Source organism: Antedon bifida, chromosome 1 (assembly GCF_963402885.1).
Source record: "Antedon bifida chromosome 1, ecAntBifi1.1, whole genome shotgun sequence".
Lineage (NCBI taxonomy): Eukaryota > Metazoa > Echinodermata > Crinoidea > Comatulida > Antedonidae > Antedon > Antedon bifida.
In genome coordinates, this window is record NC_136226.1 from 31,414,764 (window position 1) to 31,435,266 (window position 20,503).

General features: G+C 33.8%; 3 protein-coding genes across 4 annotated transcripts; 1 reads left to right on the plus strand and 2 right to left on the minus strand.

The window, feature by feature from the left end:
• Positions 1-1,843: 1,843 nt before the first annotated feature.
• LOC144836010 (beta-1,3-galactosyltransferase 2-like) lies at positions 1,844-6,579 on the minus strand. The gene is made up of 2 exons (XM_078691181.1): positions 5,418-6,579; positions 1,844-2,241 (listed from the first exon to the last, which is right to left on the minus strand). The coding sequence occupies exons 1-2, from the start codon at positions 6,577-6,579 to the stop codon at positions 1,844-1,846; spliced, it is 1,560 nt and encodes a 519-aa protein (XP_078547307.1).
• A 2,246-nt stretch (positions 6,580-8,825) lies between these two features.
• Positions 8,826-17,856, plus strand: LOC144849699 (uncharacterized). Of its 2 annotated transcripts, none has more exons than XM_078706711.1 (16): positions 8,826-8,923; positions 9,315-9,491; positions 9,953-10,075; positions 10,420-10,498; positions 10,901-11,048; positions 11,217-11,290; positions 11,646-11,713; positions 12,183-12,338; positions 12,454-12,621; positions 13,015-13,104; positions 13,357-13,386; positions 13,767-13,987; positions 14,872-14,941; positions 15,320-15,400; positions 15,997-16,029; positions 16,141-17,856. In XM_078706711.1, the coding sequence occupies exons 2-16, from the start codon at positions 9,321-9,323 to the stop codon at positions 16,276-16,278; spliced, it is 1,650 nt and encodes a 549-aa protein (XP_078562837.1). In that variant the 5' UTR covers positions 8,826-8,923; positions 9,315-9,320; the 3' UTR covers positions 16,279-17,856. The 2 variants fall into 2 exon arrangements, with proteins under 2 accessions (XP_078562837.1, XP_078562845.1); XM_078706719.1 differs by having other exon boundaries at positions 8,853-8,919; positions 9,306-9,491.
• Positions 17,844-20,498, minus strand: LOC144849883 (HSPB1-associated protein 1 homolog). Its single transcript, XM_078706983.1, has 6 exons — positions 20,309-20,498; positions 19,823-20,049; positions 19,500-19,636; positions 19,069-19,321; positions 18,869-18,976; positions 17,844-18,551 (listed from the first exon to the last, which is right to left on the minus strand). Exons 1-6 carry the CDS (start codon positions 20,496-20,498, stop codon positions 17,937-17,939), a joined length of 1,530 nt encoding a protein of 509 aa, XP_078563109.1. The 3' UTR covers positions 17,844-17,936.
• Positions 20,499-20,503: the final 5 nt, after the last annotated feature.

Here is a 20,503-nt window from a genome sequence, read left to right on the forward strand (position 1 = left end):
AGTGGGAACCAAGCTTTAGCTGTAGACTAGTGAGAACCAAGCTTTAGCTGTAGACTAGTGAGAACCAAGCTTTGGCTGTCAACTAGTGGGAACAAAGCTTTAGCTGTAGACTAGTGAGAACCAAGCTTTGGCTGTAGACTAGTGAGAACCAAGCTTTGGCTGTAGACTAGTGAGAACCAAGCTTTAGCTATAGACTAGTGAGAACCAAGCTTTAGCTGTAGACTAGTGAGAACCAAGCTTTAGCTGTAGACTAGTGAGAACCAATATTTAGCTGTAGACTAGTGAGAACCAAGCTTTGGCTATAGACTAGTGAGAACCAAGCTTTAGCTGTAGACTAGTGAGAACCAAGCTTTGGCTGTCAACTAGTGGGAACAAAGCTTTGGCTGTAGACTAGTGAGAACCAAGCTTTAGCTATAGACTAGTGGGAACCAAGCTTTGGCTGTCAACTAGTGGGAACAAAGCTTTAGCTGTAGACTAGTGAGAACCAAGCTTTGGCTGTAGACTAGTGAGAACCAAGCTTTAGCTGTAGACTAGTGAGAACCAAGCTTTAGCTATAGACTAGTGAGAACCAAGCTTTAGCTGTAGACTAGTGAGAACCAAGCTTTGGCTATAGACTAGTGAGAACCAAGCTTTAGCTGTAGACTAGTGAGAACCAAGCTTTAGCTGTCGATTAGTGTGGGAACCAAGCTTTAGCTGTCGATTAGTGTGGGAACCAAGCTTTAGCTGTCGATTAGTGTGGGAACCAAGCTTTGGCTGTCGACTAGTGGACACCAAGCTTTAGCTGTTTTCGCTGCGTTCTAGTGGTAACCAATCTTTAGCTTTCGACTAGTGGGAAGCTTATTAAATATACGGATAATATATTTAAATATATTTAATGTAGAATAAAATGATTTTTAAATTGCAATTGTTGAACAATCATATTGCCATTTTCCCAGATGTCAGTGTTTTTATTATCTTAGCCCTTTGTAATAACATTTCTATTATCATTGACGCCGCATTGATTAACACAACAATCCTTGTTCACAAGCCTTTTATTGATTTCGTTTAGTTTTCATAATACAAATAAACTTTAGTAAATCAAAGTAGGCAAAACATGCACATACAATCTGTATAATGTATGTTTTGGTTTTATTTTATTGTGGACTTTTCGATTTAATGTGAACATTCTTATTTGTGTTCCTAAAAGTCTTTTATTTCAAAATAGATAGATACAATACTTGCAGTTTTTAAGTAGTATTCATTTTATAAATATAATGCTAATTTTATTTAATTATTTATCTGGTAATTTCTATTCGATTTCAGTGAATTTCTCTCCGTATAAATTATTATCTCCCTAAAATAAAAATGGAATAATCCCAAACGCAAATGTTTAACGTAAAGGTTTATCAATTTAGAGGGCGCAATTATATTAGTACCGAAGGTAATAGAATTGTAATGACCTTGAATTAGCATGTGACAACTCATATGTCGTATTCTATTTTTGGAACTTTCTTTATCAACATAAAGATTCGTTGAGTACTTTTTGTAAATTATTCGAATAGAAAACGTTAACAACGCAAGCTTTTTCGTTAAGATCAATCTCAACGCTCAAAATACTCCGTTAAATACCGTAAGTACGGTATAGCCTACTAAACGGAAAAACTATACTCTATACTGTAAAACTCCGAATACGACACTTATCACCATCAATATAAAGTTACTATGATAAGAAAAACTTTTAAAAAAAGTATTTAATAATATACAGTAAAATGCATTAAATCCACTAAAATGATTGTGTTGGAAGAGAAAATCTATGGTATTATTAGGCATAATAGGATCACCATGTTGTTGAATAAACACAATATTAATGTAAGTAACTGCAGAAGTTCTCTTTCATGCGCCACGCACTAACAATAGATTTTATGCGTGCGTCACTAATCCTACGTTCTACGAGAAATGTAAAATGCTTTCGTATTTCACATATACGACTCATTACACCTATATTCTCTATACTGTACATATAGCTGTTACTGTGTTTTATTTCTATCTTTAACTTATACAGTATTAGCCCCACGTAAACGTCTTCCCATGGCATAAACCGAACAAATGGCGCTGTCTGTAAAATGTTTGTGCTGACGTCAGACGACATGAGGTATGACGGTCCTGCGGCGTACGGCGCGTAGGTTGGCTCTGGGTATAGTTCTTCAGGTGTGTACCAACGTCTGTACTTGTTCCGGACTGGTTGCGCAGACGTTTGATGCCCTTCGACGAACGAAGTGGTCGGAGATTCAACGAGATGAGTTATCAACGTACGGTAGTTGACGAGTATATCACTATCGATCTTCAACACAAATGTTGTATTTTGACAGAAATCTCGAATCCACTGAAATCCGAACAAAGTTTTTAAAGTTAAATTGAGATACGAATCTTCAAAATTTCCTTGCACAATATCTCCAAATATTTGCGATTCCTTTTCAGTTTCCGTTTGACGAGTTTCATTTCTTATTTTTCCCAGAAGAAAAATATGCTGAATTCGTTTACCATTCACAACTTTATCTTGTCCCCAATATTCACGAAGAACACGCCGCCATTTTGTCTCTTTGTGTTGAATTAAGACCATTGTTAAAATGAATACTTTATCGCCATTACAAGCATTTTTGTTTGCTATAATATAAGACACGTTGTAATTATTAACTGGCTTGTTTGAGTATAATGGGATTGTCTTAGTAATTTTGACTCCTTTACCAACGCGCCGTATTATGTAGATATTGTTTTTACTCCTTTTAATTATAACACCGCTTTCTTTTAAGTGTTCCACTTCTTGAAGTATATTGTCAAATACTTCAAATGTTTCATTTTCTGTGATTTGTTTATTGTTGAAATTTAGACTGCTTCGCTTGATGTTGGTGTTTTTTTCTACTTTAACATTTTCAAGTTCGTTTCTTTCTAATTGTAGTCCTACTTCCCTCACAACATCTTTATGAATTTTAAACGTGGAAACATTAGACGCTGCAATTTCTGAACTGTTAGCATTATCCATGCTAAATTTTCCACCACTCCAGTCAACGTTCTTTTTGAATAAATGTTTCTCGTTCAGCCTCAGTAACTCTGTTATAGTCCATGTTAATATTACTAGCAAAACAATGTATTTTGAGTGTCGAAACAACTTTCTCATTTTGGATTTACGTTTTAACACCTACTTTTAAAATTCAGTAACGTCTGTAAAACAAGAAAATATTCTCTCTAATTAATGTGTTAATATGACACCATAACAACGAATATTTGTTTTAATTTTATTTATGATTTATGACCCCTCGAATCTCCGGGTATGAGATTTACAATTGAAAAAGATACATTAAAGAGAACATTAGTAAAACTCTTTATAAAAATTTTAAAAAAATTAACAAAATATATAATGAATAATAATGCCGGAATAGAAGTAACGCACGTAAACGCTTATTGAACGCAAATTCAACCCAGTACAGCTATGCGATTCTTATTGGTCCTTTTAGGTGTTTTTATTTTTCTATTTTAATATTTTAAGCTAAACTTTTTGAATGTTCCTGTATAGTATTTCTTGTGTAAATTGCATCCTTTTTTATATATAATTATCATTGGTTTTATACTTTTATACAAATTGTAATATTGGGAAAATGTAAATATCTTTGTAATTCAGCTAAGGCTGCGATGATGATAGTGAAATAAATGAAATGAAAAAAAAAAGAAAAAAAAAAGAACACAATATAAAACGCAAATGTTCAGTTATCAACGCGTTGGTTCCACTATTGCTCTGGAACGGCCGGACACATTTAAATAAAAAGAACAATAAGCTAATTGTCCGGCCGCCGTTAACACATAAAAGTCATGTGAACTACATTACAATACATAAATCTCATACCTCATGGTAACGTTCTTCGTAAACTTCGAGTTTACATATCTACTTCAAGTATAAAGTCAACCGATTTTCTACAGTACTGGTACCAAATAAACAAATGCTTCAATAATAAATACCTATTGAAATGGTTGCCACGTTAGTTGGATATGACCTTAAGGGTATTGATCCTAATTAATAACCGTTGAAACAATTGTTACGTTAATCAGATATGACCATATTTATTGATCGCAATTAATTTAGTTAAGAGAAATAATTTACAAAAACAATTTTGGGTGAAATCTCTTTGTATACTGATATGTTATTATTTGATCATGTCACTAAAATCTATAGATATCAATGCTACGTGCTAGAGTTCCCGCACCAGTGTACTCTGGTAGATACCATGTTGTCCAGTGACATTGAGTGTGTTTTCTTTTGATTTACAGTATAGATTTATATAGGACAACCAACTCACTGGGACAACTGTTGATCAAAGCCACCCACTAGATGTATATAGAGTAGGCCTATGACAACATTTGAAACAGCTCAGTGATAGCTGATAATACTACATAATGTGTAAACAGTCTAATCGTAATAAAGTCTAGTAAATACTCCGTAGCATGTTATTATTATACTGAAACGGGGGTCACAACTTAAAGTTCAATGAACTTACTGTGATTTCCATCCACCCATATACACTGTATAAAACTGTTTGAATTCATTTGAATAGTGGGAAAAAATGTAAACAACCCAAATATATTAGGGTTACGTTCCCACTTTAAAGCAAACGCGCGACGTAAGTCATCCGCGCCGCAGGCAAGTTATTTGGACCAATCACGACGCGATGGCTCAGTCGCGAACTGTGATTGGTCAACCCTCTTTGCGTTGCGTCCAATTGGGAAGTCCTTCTGAGCATTTTCATGTATTTTTTGTCAGATAGACAAAACATATTGTGTCCAGGCGTAGGCCAGTGGCGTAACGTAGATCCCTGAGGCCCCTCCAACGTTCGAGGCCTCAAGCGTTTTAGCCTTTTTTCCCTCTGGGCACTGCCCAGGGGCCCCATAAGCTCAGTGGCCCCTGGGTTGAGCCAGTGAGCGCTCATAGCCGTTACGCCAATTGCGTAGGCATCCATATACCTTAAAGGTGACTAACGTAAGTTATTGGGAGGGACCGCATACATCCTTTCCCATCTTCCACGTACTGATAATAGTCTTCAGATGGTCCTTACTGATATCACGTTTAACAAGAAATGTAAAATGCTTTCGAACTTTACAAATTGACATTTCACTTTTTCCATCTGTTAACTTATATATATAACTGTTACTGTGTTTTATTTTTATATTTCGAGTTAACCTATTCAGTATTAGTCCTATATAAACATCTTCCCATGGCATAAAACGAACAAATGGCGCTGTTTTTAAAATGTTTGTGCTGACGTCAGACGACATGAGGTATGACGATCCAATAACATACGGGGCATAGCTTGGCTCGGGGAACAATTCTTCCGGTGTGTACCACTTACTAGTGTTGTGTCGAAATGGGAGCGTAGAAACTATTTTACGACCTTCGACAAACGAAGCCGTCGGAGATTCAACGAGATGAGGTACCAACGAACGGTAGTTGACAAGTATATCGCTGTCGATTTTCAACACAAATGTTGTATTTTGACAGAAATCTCGGATCCACTGAAATCCGAACAAAGTTTTTAAAGTTAGATTGAGATACGAATCTTCAAAATCTCCTTGCACAATATCTCCAAATATTTGCGATTCTTTATCAGTTTCCTTTTGACGAGTTTCATTTCGTATTTTTCCCAGAAGAAAAATATGCTGAATTCGTTTACCATTCACAACTTTATCTTGTCCCCAGTATTCACGAAGAATACGCCGCCATTTTGTCTCTTTATGTTGAACTAAGACCATTGTTAAAATGAATACTTTATCGCCATTACAAGCATTTTTGTTTGCTATAATATAAGATACGTTGTAATTATTAACTGGCTTGTCTGAGTATAATGGGATTGTCTTGGTAATTTTTGACCCATTGACCATACGTCTTATTATGTACCAGTTGCGGTCATTTCTGCCACGTCTAACTCTCACCGTATTTTCTTTGAAACGTTCCATTATTCGAACTATATCATCAAAATTTTCAGGTAAAGTTTTTTTGTTTTCTGTGATCGTTTTACTTTTTTTAATTGCTTTATTTTCTGTGATCGTTTTATTTTCTGTGATCGCTTTATTTTCTGTGATCGCTTTATTCTCTGTGATCGCTTCATTTTCTGTGATCGCTTTATTCTCTGTGATCGCTTTATTTTCTGTGATCGCTTTATTTTCTGTGATCGCTTTATTTTCTGTGATCGCTTTATTTTCTATGATCGCTTTATTTTCTGTGATCGCTTTATTTTCTGTGATCGCTTTATTTTCTGTGATCGCTTTATTTTCTGTGATCGCTTTATTTTCCGAATTTTCTTTAGTTTCTTTGATTGTTTTAGTGGTTTTTACGTCTACATTATTACTTCGCGTGATGCTGATGTTTGGTACACTAATGCCATTTACTTCATTTTGTTCCAAATCCCTCACAACTTCTTTATAACTCTGGAACGTGGAGTCATTAGAAGCGGGACGTTCTAAACTGTCAAAGTTGTTGTCTAACACGTCAGATATTTTATTCAAATATCTACTTCTGTCGAATTTATTTTCTTGTTTCTCGTTTAGTACCAGCATTGTTTCTATTAAGAATTTGAATATAATCAAAACAATAAAGTATTTTGAGTATCGAATTATTTTTCTCATTTTGAATGTTATCAGTCAAATGTTACGCCAAAGAGTCCATTGCAAAGATGGTGTCTGAAACAAAAACAAATGCGTTTAATTATGATCCAAAGATGAGATCGACTAAACTTAAGAACGCCTTTTCACACCGCAATGCTGCTATCACATGAAACATTTTTCACGAAATCATCGAATAAACTCGTTCACAATATTATGGCAAGTTCTTCTAAAGCTCTGTCTACGCTATTAAACTAGCTTGACTAAAAAAGTGTGATGTGCCCAAATATGGTAGTGATATGTTCAAATATGGTAGTGATATGCCAAAATATGGTAGTGATATGACATCATCATGTCCATATATGGGCACATCACATTTTTTTGTCACATAGAGTTTGATAGTGTAAACAGAGCTTTAGAGTCTGTAAATGTTAGCAAAATAAAATAAGCCTACAATATGTAAAATACCAATATTAAAGCTTGGTTCCCACTAGCTAGACGCAACGCAAGAAAGGAAGTTTAAGCGTGGTTCCCACTAGAACGTAACGCAAGGACGTATGCGCAACGCAAGCGAGCTGACCAATGAAAAGCGACAGTTCGAATAATCCATCGTGTCTGATTGGTCAAATTACTTATTATTATCACGTAACAACACGTGTACAGTCATCAGTAAGTGCGCGCGCATCACACAGGCACACATTTCAAATGAATGCTCTATATCAGAAGGAATTATTGTTTATAGTACTTACCGAATAGAAATACCGTAACTTTAAAAACTGTCCATTATTACAATGAATTACACAATTAGGAATGATAGCGACGTTTGTATGCTTGGAGCAAACGGGACTTACACAAACATAAACATAAACGTGCCATTTTTTGGAGCTGCTGTTGTGATAATTGATCAGTGTAAAGCTCTGTCTACACACTATCAATCTAGTTTGACGAAAAAAATGGGTGTGTGACCAAATATGGTAGTGATATGTCCAAATATGGTAGTGATATGACATCATCATGTCCATATATGGACACATCACATTTTTTGTCACGTAAAGTTTGGTAGTGTAGACAGAGCTTAACAATTTGTAACACGGCTAATATTTCACTCTGAGCGCCATGTCGATGTTACAATGGAAGGTTTGTTATATTTAAAAAATGTTAATGTTAATGTTAAAAAAATATTACTGAAGAGAAAATACTTTTGTATGAAATGAATACGATAAAGAAAGAACAAAAAATGTGTACATGCGTAAATGGAAGCAATGAAAATAAAGGTGGGCGATATGCCTACAAAAGGGAAAGAAATTTCATTTGGTTGCCTTTTCGTCACATACAGTAGTAGTAGATGGGAAGAGATATTATTTGTTTCTTAGTATATTCAGGGAAGAGTCACTCTTCCCTGGAATATTAGAGTGTTTTTAGTATTCGTTTAACGAAGTACACTGCAATGCGTATATATTTAACTCTATTTTTCTTATTTAACTAGAATCTTTACACGGTTGATGACGTGCGCCAAATAGGTGGTTGTAATTTTTTTCGTTCTCACTGAGGTAAAGTTTACCTACCATAGAAATGGAATAATCCCAAGCGCAACTTTCTTGCTTGCTAGAGAGGGCGCAAATAAAACTTTTAGCCTACTTACTTCATGTCTTGCTATCTGTTGTCATTTTTTTTTAGTACACTAGGCCATCATTTAGGCCTACTGATTTCAAACATGCATATTGTCTTTTTCCCATTTTTCTATTTACACGCTCTTTCCTCAACCTAAAACGATTAGTTCAGGTTAGATTTACCTATGTAAATACAACTGCAATCGAGATGCTACATGTTAGGAAGAACTGCCATTAAGTATGACTATTGGAAACATTGTTTCTGTATCTTTCTTTGAAGTTTTATCCTTTTTTATTTTATCTAAAATGATTCATCTTGAAATATTTTTGGTGAATACGTTTCAAAATGCTCTCTTTTTGTTTCTTATTCTGTTCCCTTTTAAGCCCAATAATAATTTTTACTGCAGTATACAACTACCTGTATGTTCAATCAACTTTTATTTCAGTTTGTAAATTGTGGTTCTAAATAAACCTTGACCATATTATAAACTTCATGCACTGTTGACATCATCATCCGAGAATGACATTGCGAATTCTTCCAAGGTAGGTTTGGTGGTAAACGCCCTCTCTCTATTGTTATCAATTCTCACATGATCGTGTGTGGCATGTGCGTGGATTTTGTCAGGAGGTGTCCAGTCGGTGTTGGTGATTTGTGTCAAAAAGGGCCAAAACAAATTAATTAGGCCTAGGTATAATAAAATATAATTTGTAGCTATACATGATAAGCGTACTTACTAGATACTAGATATTTTAGATCGTAAAGTGTTCGATTTGATGGCGGATCAACTAGCTAGGCCTAGCCTAGTACTACTACTAGGGCCTAGGCCTATACTACTCTAGTACAAGCTAGGATTCTCCCTAGCTAGGCCAGGTAGGCTAGGCCTATTATATTACTACTCTAGGGCCTACTAGCTAGGTAAGGTAGGATAGGCTTTACTAGCCTTGGTCTAGCTAGGCTGTGCCTAACTCAACTGTCATGTTCTGTCCTTTTTTGTTAGGCTAGCCCTACTCTACGATTCATTAATCGCAGCATAGCTATTCTGATTTTTTTTTTCAATTGTTTCTTCAAACTTTCTTTAGTTCGACATGGTGTTTATAGAAGAGGATGAAGAATTACTTATACCCGGTTCAGACCGAACCAAGGGAGTTGACAGTTTCCATGACGAAAACGGTGTTTTAACAGCTTCGGGAAATGTACAGGAAGAGGAAAAGCAAGATGATACAACTAAAGCTACGGTCAGCGTACCACAAGGAAATGTAAGACCTTCTCATTAAATATTTTTCTAAGTGCTAAGTATCCCTTGTCTAACCAGAGTAAAGCCTTGTCTACACTATCAAACTTTATGTGACAAAACAAATGTGATGTGCCCATATATGGACATGATGATGTCATATCACTACCATATTTGGGCACATCACACTTTTTTCATGAATAAAATACTGTAATTAGCATAGCCCTTGAGGGGGTATGAGAAAGCATATTTATTTTCTTTAAATGTACCCATCAACTTCTAATACCTGCCAGGAATTTTACCTCCACAAATTTGTTTTTGTCATAAAGTTGTTTAAACTCTTACCTATAGTGAATGGATTAAAAAAAATTGAAAATTAAATCAACTGTACCTGCTTTTTGTTTTGTATGAAATATATGTATATTACAGCATTTTTACAATGGTTTTATTTACACAAAAGTAAACAAATTATTTTATTTTTTGCAGAAATCATTCAGTTTTCGTAAGTTATGGGCGTTTACAGGGCCAGGTTTTCTTATGAGTATAGCGTACTTAGATCCTGGTAACATTGAGTCTGATCTGCAGTCTGGTGCCATTGCAGAATACAAGGTAAATCTATAAACAGAAACCCCAAAAAGCTTCACCTTAATAGGGATGCCTCCTGAATATGGGTTGGCTGTAAAACATAATATTATTACCTCTCCTTTGTTCCCATGGAAAGTGTCCCCTGAATAAGAGTGTTCCAAAGAAGGGGTCCTACAGAATTATCAGTTACATATTCTTCTCTTTCATAAGTGCAATAGTAATATCAAGGTAATTCTGGACTGCAGCTGGTATTGTTATCAAAGAGTATAGTTTATAACCATTTAAAATGTTCACATACACATTCTGCCCTTCCGTCTTTCCCATGAAACCTTAATGTTGACAAAAATGTGTATTTTATCTTGTGTTAGTTACTATGGGTGTTAATGTGGTCAACAGTAATGGGTCTTGTGTTGCAACTACTATCTGCTAGACTAGGTTGTGTTACAGGTAAATTCAATTCATTTTATATTTTATTTATTTTCCATTTTATGAACTAAACTTTGGTTTATTTTGATATTTTACAATTTAAATTAACTCACATCAATTTATTCCTGTGTTTTTACTGTATCAACAGTAAAGACAAAAAGTTAAATTCATTTTATTCTTAATTTGTCCATATTATATATATATACCGTATATACTCTGGTATAATCCCACTTCGAGTCTAATCCCACCCCTACTTTATGTCTGATTTCACAAACAGGCATATCCCTGGGTATAGTCCCAGTAATATTGACTTTTGGTCTGGATGTAGGTCTAGGGGGTGGAATTATACCAGAGGATATACGGTATATAAATGTAATTTTTTTTTCTAATCTTAATTTTAATCTTAACACCTGTTCATCAAAGGTCAAGACCTTGCGCAAGTCTGCAGTAAGGAGTATCCTAAAGGACCCCGATATGCATTGTGGGTAATGATGGAAATTGCAATCATAGGCTCTGACATCCAGGAGGTCATAGGTTCTGCAATAGCAATCAATTTACTTAGCAACGGGCAGTGAGTATTTTTGTACGATATTATTTTTATACAAATCGTAGAACGTAACCTTCGTTGACAGTGGAGCTGATAATAAATATAATCCCATGAGGATGAATATTGTGTGAAATGCCTAACCAAATAAATTCTATTCACATAAATATATTTGTTTTTGTTTTTTTTTTCTAGCATACCAATCTATGCTGGTTGTATTATTACAGGACTTGATACTTTTACTTTCTTGTTTCTAGAGAATGTAGGAGGTAAGGCAACGTGGCTATTCCTACATTATATTATTTTAACGCCCAGTGGCTGTTGTATTCACAAATCGTACTTAAATAAATATTAAGTATTTCACTTAACTCAATAAATATTTAAGATATTTAGATAGGAGATTTTTTTAAATTTTAAGCTTAAGTTTTTCTGTTAGCCTAAGTGTAAATGGTGAATACGGCCACTTGTTTGGTATGATATCTATACTAGCAATATCAAATCAAAATTAAGGTTTAGTCTTGTAAATTCCAAACATTCAGCAAAATATGTTACCATGTTATTTACTACTGTTAATTGTTAATCATATAAAGGTCAAATAATTAACCAATGGTGTTTTATTTTTAGGACTTCGAGTTCTAGAATCTTTCTTCGGTTCATTGATAACCACAATGGGTGTGTGCTTTATGTATTTGGTAAGTCTGAACATAGTAATATCATAATGGTTTTATTCTTGCCATTGCCTTATATTATTGATGTTTTGACTACTACATTTTTAGAATAACGAATAGTACTTCAGACCAGAAATATACCCATACCTTGTACCCAGGCCATAACTGTTTGCCCCTTTTTTTTCATTTATTTATTTATTAACTTTTATTTCTATTAATTGTAGGGTGCATAGAAAAATAATAACAATGAAATAAATTAAGAAAAATACCATTAATAGTGGATTTTACAAGAAGAAAATACTTGTCACATAAAACCTTTTTTCTAAGTACATTAATTTAGTTCACTTTTGTGGTGCCCTGTCTCATGTTATTTATTATGTTTGTGTATTTTATTGTTTTGAGACAAATAAATGAAATGAAATTGAACCAGACCGATCAACTGTTTCTCTTACTAACTAGTCTACTATTCGTTTTTTTTCCTTTTTCTTACTAGTACATTAAAATTGAACCAGACCAAGGTGAAATCATGAAGGGTTTGTTTTTCCCGTACTGTTCAGACTGTAGTTCAGCGGCAATACAACAAGCTGTCGGTATAGTGGGCGCCGTCATTATGCCGCACAACATATATCTTCATTCGGCTTTAGTATTGGTAAGTTTTTACAATTTTTAATTATTTTTACAAATACATTTTTAGCAATTTCTGTTAACCAATAGGCTATTTGTTTATTAAGTGGATATTCTATTAAAAGTTTTTTTTTCTTTAGTCGCGAAAAATCAACAGAAAGCAAAAACAAGAAGTTGAAGAGGGAAACATGTATTACGCGATTGAGTCGGCGATAGCGTTGTTTATTTCTTTCCTCATCAACTTGTTTGTGGTGGCCGTGTTCGCTGAAGCATTTTATCTGAAAGAAGACCCAAGCTTAGCAAATGCTGTAAGTCTTCTCGTATTGCGTGCCTGTTTTAGAATGTGCTTGCCGTCCAATCCCAAGGTCCAGGATTCAATCCTGACCTAGTGCCAGGGTTGTAACTCATGACTCTTTCTATGAAAAAAAGTATAATTATTTTGGTGTTAAATCTTTAAAACTGGTATATTACTGTTATTATCTATGGAAAATGTGTTAGTATTTTCTGGCTGTGTGCACCTTATGGGCATAAAAAATAGGTATGGAAGGCAAAAACAATAATTTTGTATTTGAGGAGAAATAACTCAAACATTCATCTGGGCATAAAGCTTTTGATTACCCAGCATTATAGTATGGTTATATGTTGTGGCACATTGTTTATTTTATTATCTAACTAACATTGAATTGCTTCTTTGATTTCAGGGCCCATGGATCAGGGAAAAATATGGACGTGGTCTGTCCATCATTTGGGGTATCGGTTTGCTGGCTTCAGGTCAAAGTTCAACTATGACAGTAAGTGATAATATTTTTTATCGGTAAGGTCCATGTCACACAATGGTATTATTACAACATATTATTATGTATTAGTAAAATGGTAAATCATCATTTATCCTTTTTTGTCAGAATTTGTAAATAAATGTTATGAATGAAATGAAATTATAGGTAAACAGAAGAATATTTTAAAAGCAAACGGTACAAAAATTCCCCCATTTAATTTTAAATTGATTGATTGAAGATTTTCAATAATAATTTTTTTTTTTTCAGGGTACATATGCAGGCCAGTTTGTTATGGAGGTAAGCTTTGAAAAGATGCTGAAGGGTATAACAAATTAAAGAGAAATATTTATAGTATTTTATGTTGAAATATAATCCTTGTTCATATGTCTGTATTTAGATAATTTTGGATCTAGGAAATAATTTATTGTTTGTTTAAGTGTCTTTAATTTGTACTCAAGGCCCCCATAAGTTTTTTTTATCCATCTTATTTTGACGTTAATTTAGCAATAATTTGGTATTTTTATTCTGGTTTTACATATATGTCATAAATACATAAAATTTAATTCAAAATCATATAAAACTTTTTATAACTTTCAAAATTTGTATGTGTGTATATGGCAGATTCATATGGCAAATTTTATTTCTATTTTTGTAATCACCACATTTACATTGTACAGGGATTTCTAAATATCAAATGGCCCAAATGGAAGAGAGTCCTTCTGACCCGGTCAATTGCTATGGTACCGACCATCATTGTAGCTGTCAGTGCTCAGAGTGAGTTGGACGTATTGGACAGCGGTTTGAACGTTCTACAGAGTATACAGCTGCCGTTTGCGTTACTTCCCATCCTGCATTTCACCAACAGTGAGAGGATTATGGGAAATTACAAGAACAGTTTGTAAGTATTTTGATGAAATTAATAATTTCTCTTTATTCATCTCATAAAACAAACAAAAACACAAAACAAACAAGGAGTAAAACATATTTTTAAAGATGAAAGGGACCTCCAGGAAACCCCAAGGGGCTTGTGATAGGAGGCTCACTACAAACCAGTTACATTAATTAAGATACCGTAAAAAAAGTATATATATATATATATATCCACCCTGATATAGACTCCACCCTGTCTCCTTTTGTTGTATTTCTTTTATTCCTGTCCACCCAGGCAGCACTTGCCAGTTCTTATACTATGACGTTAAACAAATTCCTTCACTTGCACTGATGAAGGGCTAGTGTTGCCCGAAAGCTCTACTAACTTTTCTGGCTGTTTTACTTTATCGTTTTGATTTAGCTTTTCGCTTTTTTTTTTAGTATCTCCATTGAGATCCAGCCACTGATACCCACAGTATTGTCATTTTTTCAGTGCTTATTTTATTTTGTATCTCCATTAAGATCCAGCCACTGATACCCACAGCATTGTCATTTTTTCAGTGCTTATTTTATTTTGTATCTCTATTGAGATCCAGCCACTGATACCCACAGCATTGTCATTTTTTCAGTGCTTATTTTATTTTGTATCTCCATTAAGATCCAGCCACTGATACCCAGAGCATTGTCATTTTTTCAGTAATTTGCCTTTGGATTTATATATATACATTATATATAAATACTGTAAATAAAAATAGACGATTAGACCATGACAGGATTAACAGGGGACCGCATTGTTAAGGAATACCATTGCCAGGACAACCAGATACCATTTGTTTATTATATTTTTGTACTGAAATTGTATTAAGATTAATATGTGTGAAAAAAAAACTTATTAATTTAATTCATTTTTAGGTTTATCAAAATATTGGTTTGGGTTTTAGCAGGTGTCATAATGGTGATCAACTTTTACCTTGCTTTCTCTGTAAGTTACTTCTTTTCATTATTTTCCTTTTTTCTTCATTGATATACCAAATAAATAAATGAAAAATAAAATAATACATGTAGTACTCTACCTAGTAGTACAACTACAATGAATAAATAAAATGGATAGACTCTCTTAAATCCAGAGTTTTCTTGAGTTCCAAAAGGTACCAAAGTCTACACTATCAACCTTTATGTGACAACAAAATGTGATGTGTCTATATTATATAGACATGATGATGTCATATCAAACTAGTTTGATAGTGTAGACAGACACACTTTCAGGATACCAGACATATTAGGCCAGCCCAAGTATTTGGAGAGTGGACTCAGTATTTGATGCAATTTTCTGATATGTTCACTATTTGTTATCTTACAGGTGTTGAACCATCAAGCGTGGTGGGTGTACTTCATTGTGGCTGTCATCAGCATCATCTACCTGAGCTTTGTTGGCTACTTGGTCAGTTCACCACATTTCTTTGTTAAACAAACTAGAATTATTAGGAACCAAAAAATAGGAACCAAATATCACAATTACCACCCAGAACTGCCCGCTTTAGCAACAACCCAATCCCATATTTCATCCGCCTGCTTAATGCCTGATCCCATTGTAATTTTTACATTTTTCATCTTTTTATGTATTTTATATATTGGTGTTTTAAAAATATTTTTACAAGCATGTATTTGAGGTTACACGCAATCTGGCCATTGGCCACAAGTTGTAATGTTTATTTATTGTTTTTTAAAAATAAAAGCTCATGCCTCATGGGTGTCACTTTCGATGCCCGTCATGTAGAACAAACAGGGAAACAAATTCGTTTTTGCCAGTGGCCATCCGACTCTTAAATTCTTGAACTTTGACTCTTGTTATATTGTACTGTGTATTGTGATATTTTGTATATTTTGTAAGATCATTTTAATCCAGATCTTTTTATTTGAATTGTCCTGTGTGGGATGATTAAAGAATTTTGAATTGAATTATAATATTATAAACTTTTACACCACTTTTATACCAATTTATTATCTTTAATTGTTTTATTGTTGTTTACACTGTAGGCTGTAGGACTAAAGGCTGCCTTTATTCTGCAGGTAAGTTCATGACACTATCACAATATTTATCAATTTGTCTCTCCATCCATCTTAATAATGATTCCACTGTATATGTGTGCTTGTATTATCAACAAATATTTCTTTTGTCAGAATAAATTGACACTGCTTATTGGCAAGACGCCAAGCTTGACGTACCAACAATGGACGGAGAAGCGTTTATCGTACACGAGTGAAGCTACGCAAGATACAGTTGTTCACAGTGAGCAAAATTTGGTTCCTCCCTTGTAATTTAACTATTTTAAAACATTCTCAAACTGTATGCAATACAATACACATCTTTAAAAAAAGACTAAATCTCTGTCTACACTATCTCACTAGTTTGACAAAAAAAAGTGTGATGTGCCCAAATACGGTAGTGATATGACATCATCATGTCCATATATGGGCACATCACATTTTTTTGTCACATAAAGTTTGATAGTATAGCCAAAGCTTAACAATGAAATATTCAGATCAAATTCTACACGCACACAAATATGCTAACTATTAAGTATTGAACATTCATTTGTTTTAACAAATTGTAAAAGCCAAAACAACAATCAATATACCAAATATTTTATATATATTATATATAATAATACTAAGCAAAGTAATCAAAAGGCATTATTAATTCTTTAGAATATAGAAAAAAGGTTTATAGATTATAAAAATAAACAAGGTAGATTAATTAATTAACGAATCATGTTCGTTTAATATTTTATTCATTATTATTCATCACTGCCGCCAGGTATAAAAAATACAGGAACATTTATTGAACAAAAATAATTATATAAAATAACAAAGATATGTCAACAATACTTGGACATCAAGTTCTATTGGTCTAGAATGTGCTAACTTGAAGTGCTATCTTTAAATTAATATTTCTTTTATAATTTCATTACCGTATTTATTCGAATAAACGCCCCACTTTGAATAAACACCTCCCTCGATTTAAACATCTCCCATAGAACATCATTTGAAATAAACGCCCTGCTTTGAATAAACACCTCCCATGATTTAACTGCCTCCCATAGAACATCATTTGGATTAAACTCCCTGGGCATTATATTTATTTCCTCGAATAAATGCCTCGCCAAAAATGCATAATAAACAATATTGTATTACAACACATTTCTATTTGTAGTAGAATTCATTGATTGACATGATCTACAATTTAATTTTGATACAATTTTTACTGTATTTTATCACTTCTTGATATCAATTGTGTTGTATTTTTTCACCTATTATTGATTATACATGTTACCGTATTACATCCAACGGCTCCCTCAAATAAACGCCCACCCTAAAACTCCCTGAACAATAATCGCCCCGGAGCATTTATCAAATAAATACGGTATTTAAAAAAGAAAATTTTAATGTAAATTTATATGAATTGGGTATATTTAATTCCACTTACTTGGTTCGAATGTATTTTCTACTATACATAAAAGATAAATATTTTATAAATCTACAGTGTATTAAATTAAATCTATTTTACTGTGCAATGCAAAATGTCTGGTAGAGAGCCAACAGTTTGTTAGCTAAAACAGACGCCTTTTAAGTTTAATAAATGTAAATTATTTTTTAAAGAATATTTATACAAAAACTATATTTGCATGGCTAGGAGGTCTTCGGTGTATTTTTGTATTCAGGGATAATTCCATTTTGGGGATATTTTTTTGTAATCTGATTGAAATTGCAGTACTTAATAAGTTGGTACAGTATGGGTAAATAATTTTATCATCAAAAAGTAAAAAAGATCTACTACTAAAGAATTTTTGTTATTACATTTGATTTATTTGGGTGAACACCGATATCGAAAATAAAGAACATGCAAAAAAAGTTTTTTTTTAAATTATGTTGTTTTATTTTTTGTTTATGTTAATTAATCTTATTTCATATATCTATTACTTATCTAATAACAACTTGGATATTTCACTAATAATTTTTGGATGTGTCACACATTGTAAAATTGTCTTTACATCGACATTCTGTTCATTATTTTGTCCAGCAATGTCCGATACTCCCTGCTTGATTTCTTTGGACAATTCCTGACGTGGCACAATTTCTGCAGTCACGCCGATCTCTCTGAAAAAATTCATACAATGTTCATAACTGGAGGCAGTATATCTTTTTGTCTTTACCTCCAAAACATCGCTATCGATCAGTTTTCTTTTACGATGGTTCCTTGTATGGCATTTTGCAGATTGGTCATCTTCTAATGACCGTCCAACATTAGGGCTGTCCATTGCATGACATCTTGCAGATTGGTCATCTTCTAGTGACCGTCCAACATTAGGGCTGTCCATTGCATGACATCTTGCAGATTGGTCATCTTTTAGTGACCGTCCAACATTAGGGCTGTCCATTGCATGACATCTTGCAGATTGGTCATCTTTTAGTGACCGTCCAACGTCTGTTTTTTCAGAGTCTTCATGTAATATCCTTTTCACCCTTGTCTTCTTAATATTGTTCATTATTTCGTTTATGTATTCCAAGTTGACATCCATTGAAACAATACTCTAAGAAAAGGAATAACAAATTATATTATTAGAAGTGGAGTTGTGGCTTGGTGGTTATGATGCTTGGCTGCCAATTCATGGGTCCTGGGTTCAAGTCCTGTCATGTCAGGATTTTTTTTTAATGACACAATACAACTCCATTTCAAAGACTTGTAATAAGACTTTGTCTATGTAGAGCATCTTGTGTATATGTTTGTCTTGTGAACGAGATTGCCACCTTTAAGAAGGATAGTGAATGAATTTGCTTATGGTTATCCTTGGCAATTTGCCTAAATATATAAACAAAACAAAACACTCAAAACATTTCTTTATTATACCTCTGTGGGATTTAGCCAGTCCCCACTTTCTTGATCGTTTTTTTCATAAAACCTGCTAAACACTGCCCTTGTGATGGCTTCTTGTAAACGACATTCATTGTCAACAGGCTTTAAAAAAAATATTCAGAAACACAATTTTCAAAAGTGATTAATAGTACCTGTACACATAAAAATGATAAACCAAATATTCTTAAACTCACTAAGTTCATCCAACAGTTAACACTAACACTCGTCTCCAAGGACTCCACATAATGCCACCAATGGTGCGGGACAACCAGGATGTCACCCGGCTGAAGCGTCACGATATGCGGTGTCGCTGACTGGAATAAAGAGTGTTTCACAAGGTCAGGGTTCATGATGTTGACTTCGCTAAAAACACTTGATTCTTCATACGGTATCCGTGTTGGGTAAAGAAACTCAGTTTGATCCGGTGAGAACAGATACCATTTCTTTCTAGATATAAATAAACATCAAAATATGTACAGTGTAACACCTGTATTATGTAAATATCTGGTATTACAGAAAACAGACTACAGGGTTATTTGTTTTGATGAGATGAATAAAGAGATTGATTGATTACATGAAGATTTAAGGAATTTTGTTTCGTAAATGGCAATTTTTTTTAACGCACTTTCCAACTACTTGCAGCACCAGGTTGCAACCATACGAATCGTAATGACATGGTGTGTTGGCGCCCTCACTACCGATCCAGAGGGTGCTATCATAACCATCACGACCCTCAAATCCAAGAGTTGACCAACAAACCTCCTGTAAATAGTAAAAGTAGAACATTTAAAAAGTAAACACTTTATATTTAGAACAAATTTTTAGATTTAGGTACAATACCAATGATTTACAATTGTCTACTACACCATTTACAATCAACAAGCATATTAGTACTAGGCCTATATAGTTTAAATATTTTTAGATTATTTAACTATTATTTAGTTTTACTTTCAAAATATCTTGGTTTTCTGAAAACATCTCAGCCATGTACTTATAATCAGCATAACACCAGTAGATCTCTGGGTTATATTTCATCAGTGGATTGTCATCCCGCGTTATTTTGTTTGATTGGTTTTGAGAGGATGATGGTGACGCAGTACTTTTTGTCGATTCGCACCATTCCACCAAGTTTGTCATGGTTGCCATCTCATACTCGCATTCACCTTCCCATTGTGCTATCAAGAAGATCAAGAAGAGTGTAAATTGGTTAAATTTAAACAGGAATTTTGTGTTCAAAGAGTACACCGCAGACTCAAAAATCATATGGTCATTCGAGACAACCAGACTCATCAGAAGTCATACCAAATATCTGCAAATCCTTCTCTTGATACTGCGCCCCTTAACCAATATATAATAAAAGTTATATATCATATATCTATGAATATTGATAGCATGCATTGTTCTCACACTCTCAGTATTTTCTGTGTTCTGTACCTTTATCTTTGTACCCTATTCTAATTTTGATCAACTTTTCTTTTAAAGACTCGGAAAACTTATGTAATCCCCATTTTGAGCAGGGCCAGTTTTTGGCACAGTCTTTTAAAACTACCGGGCTTTCTACATTATCCTCCAGAAGGAATTTTGCAACACATTTCAATCCTGTAACTTCTTCTTTCACTTCCATGTTTA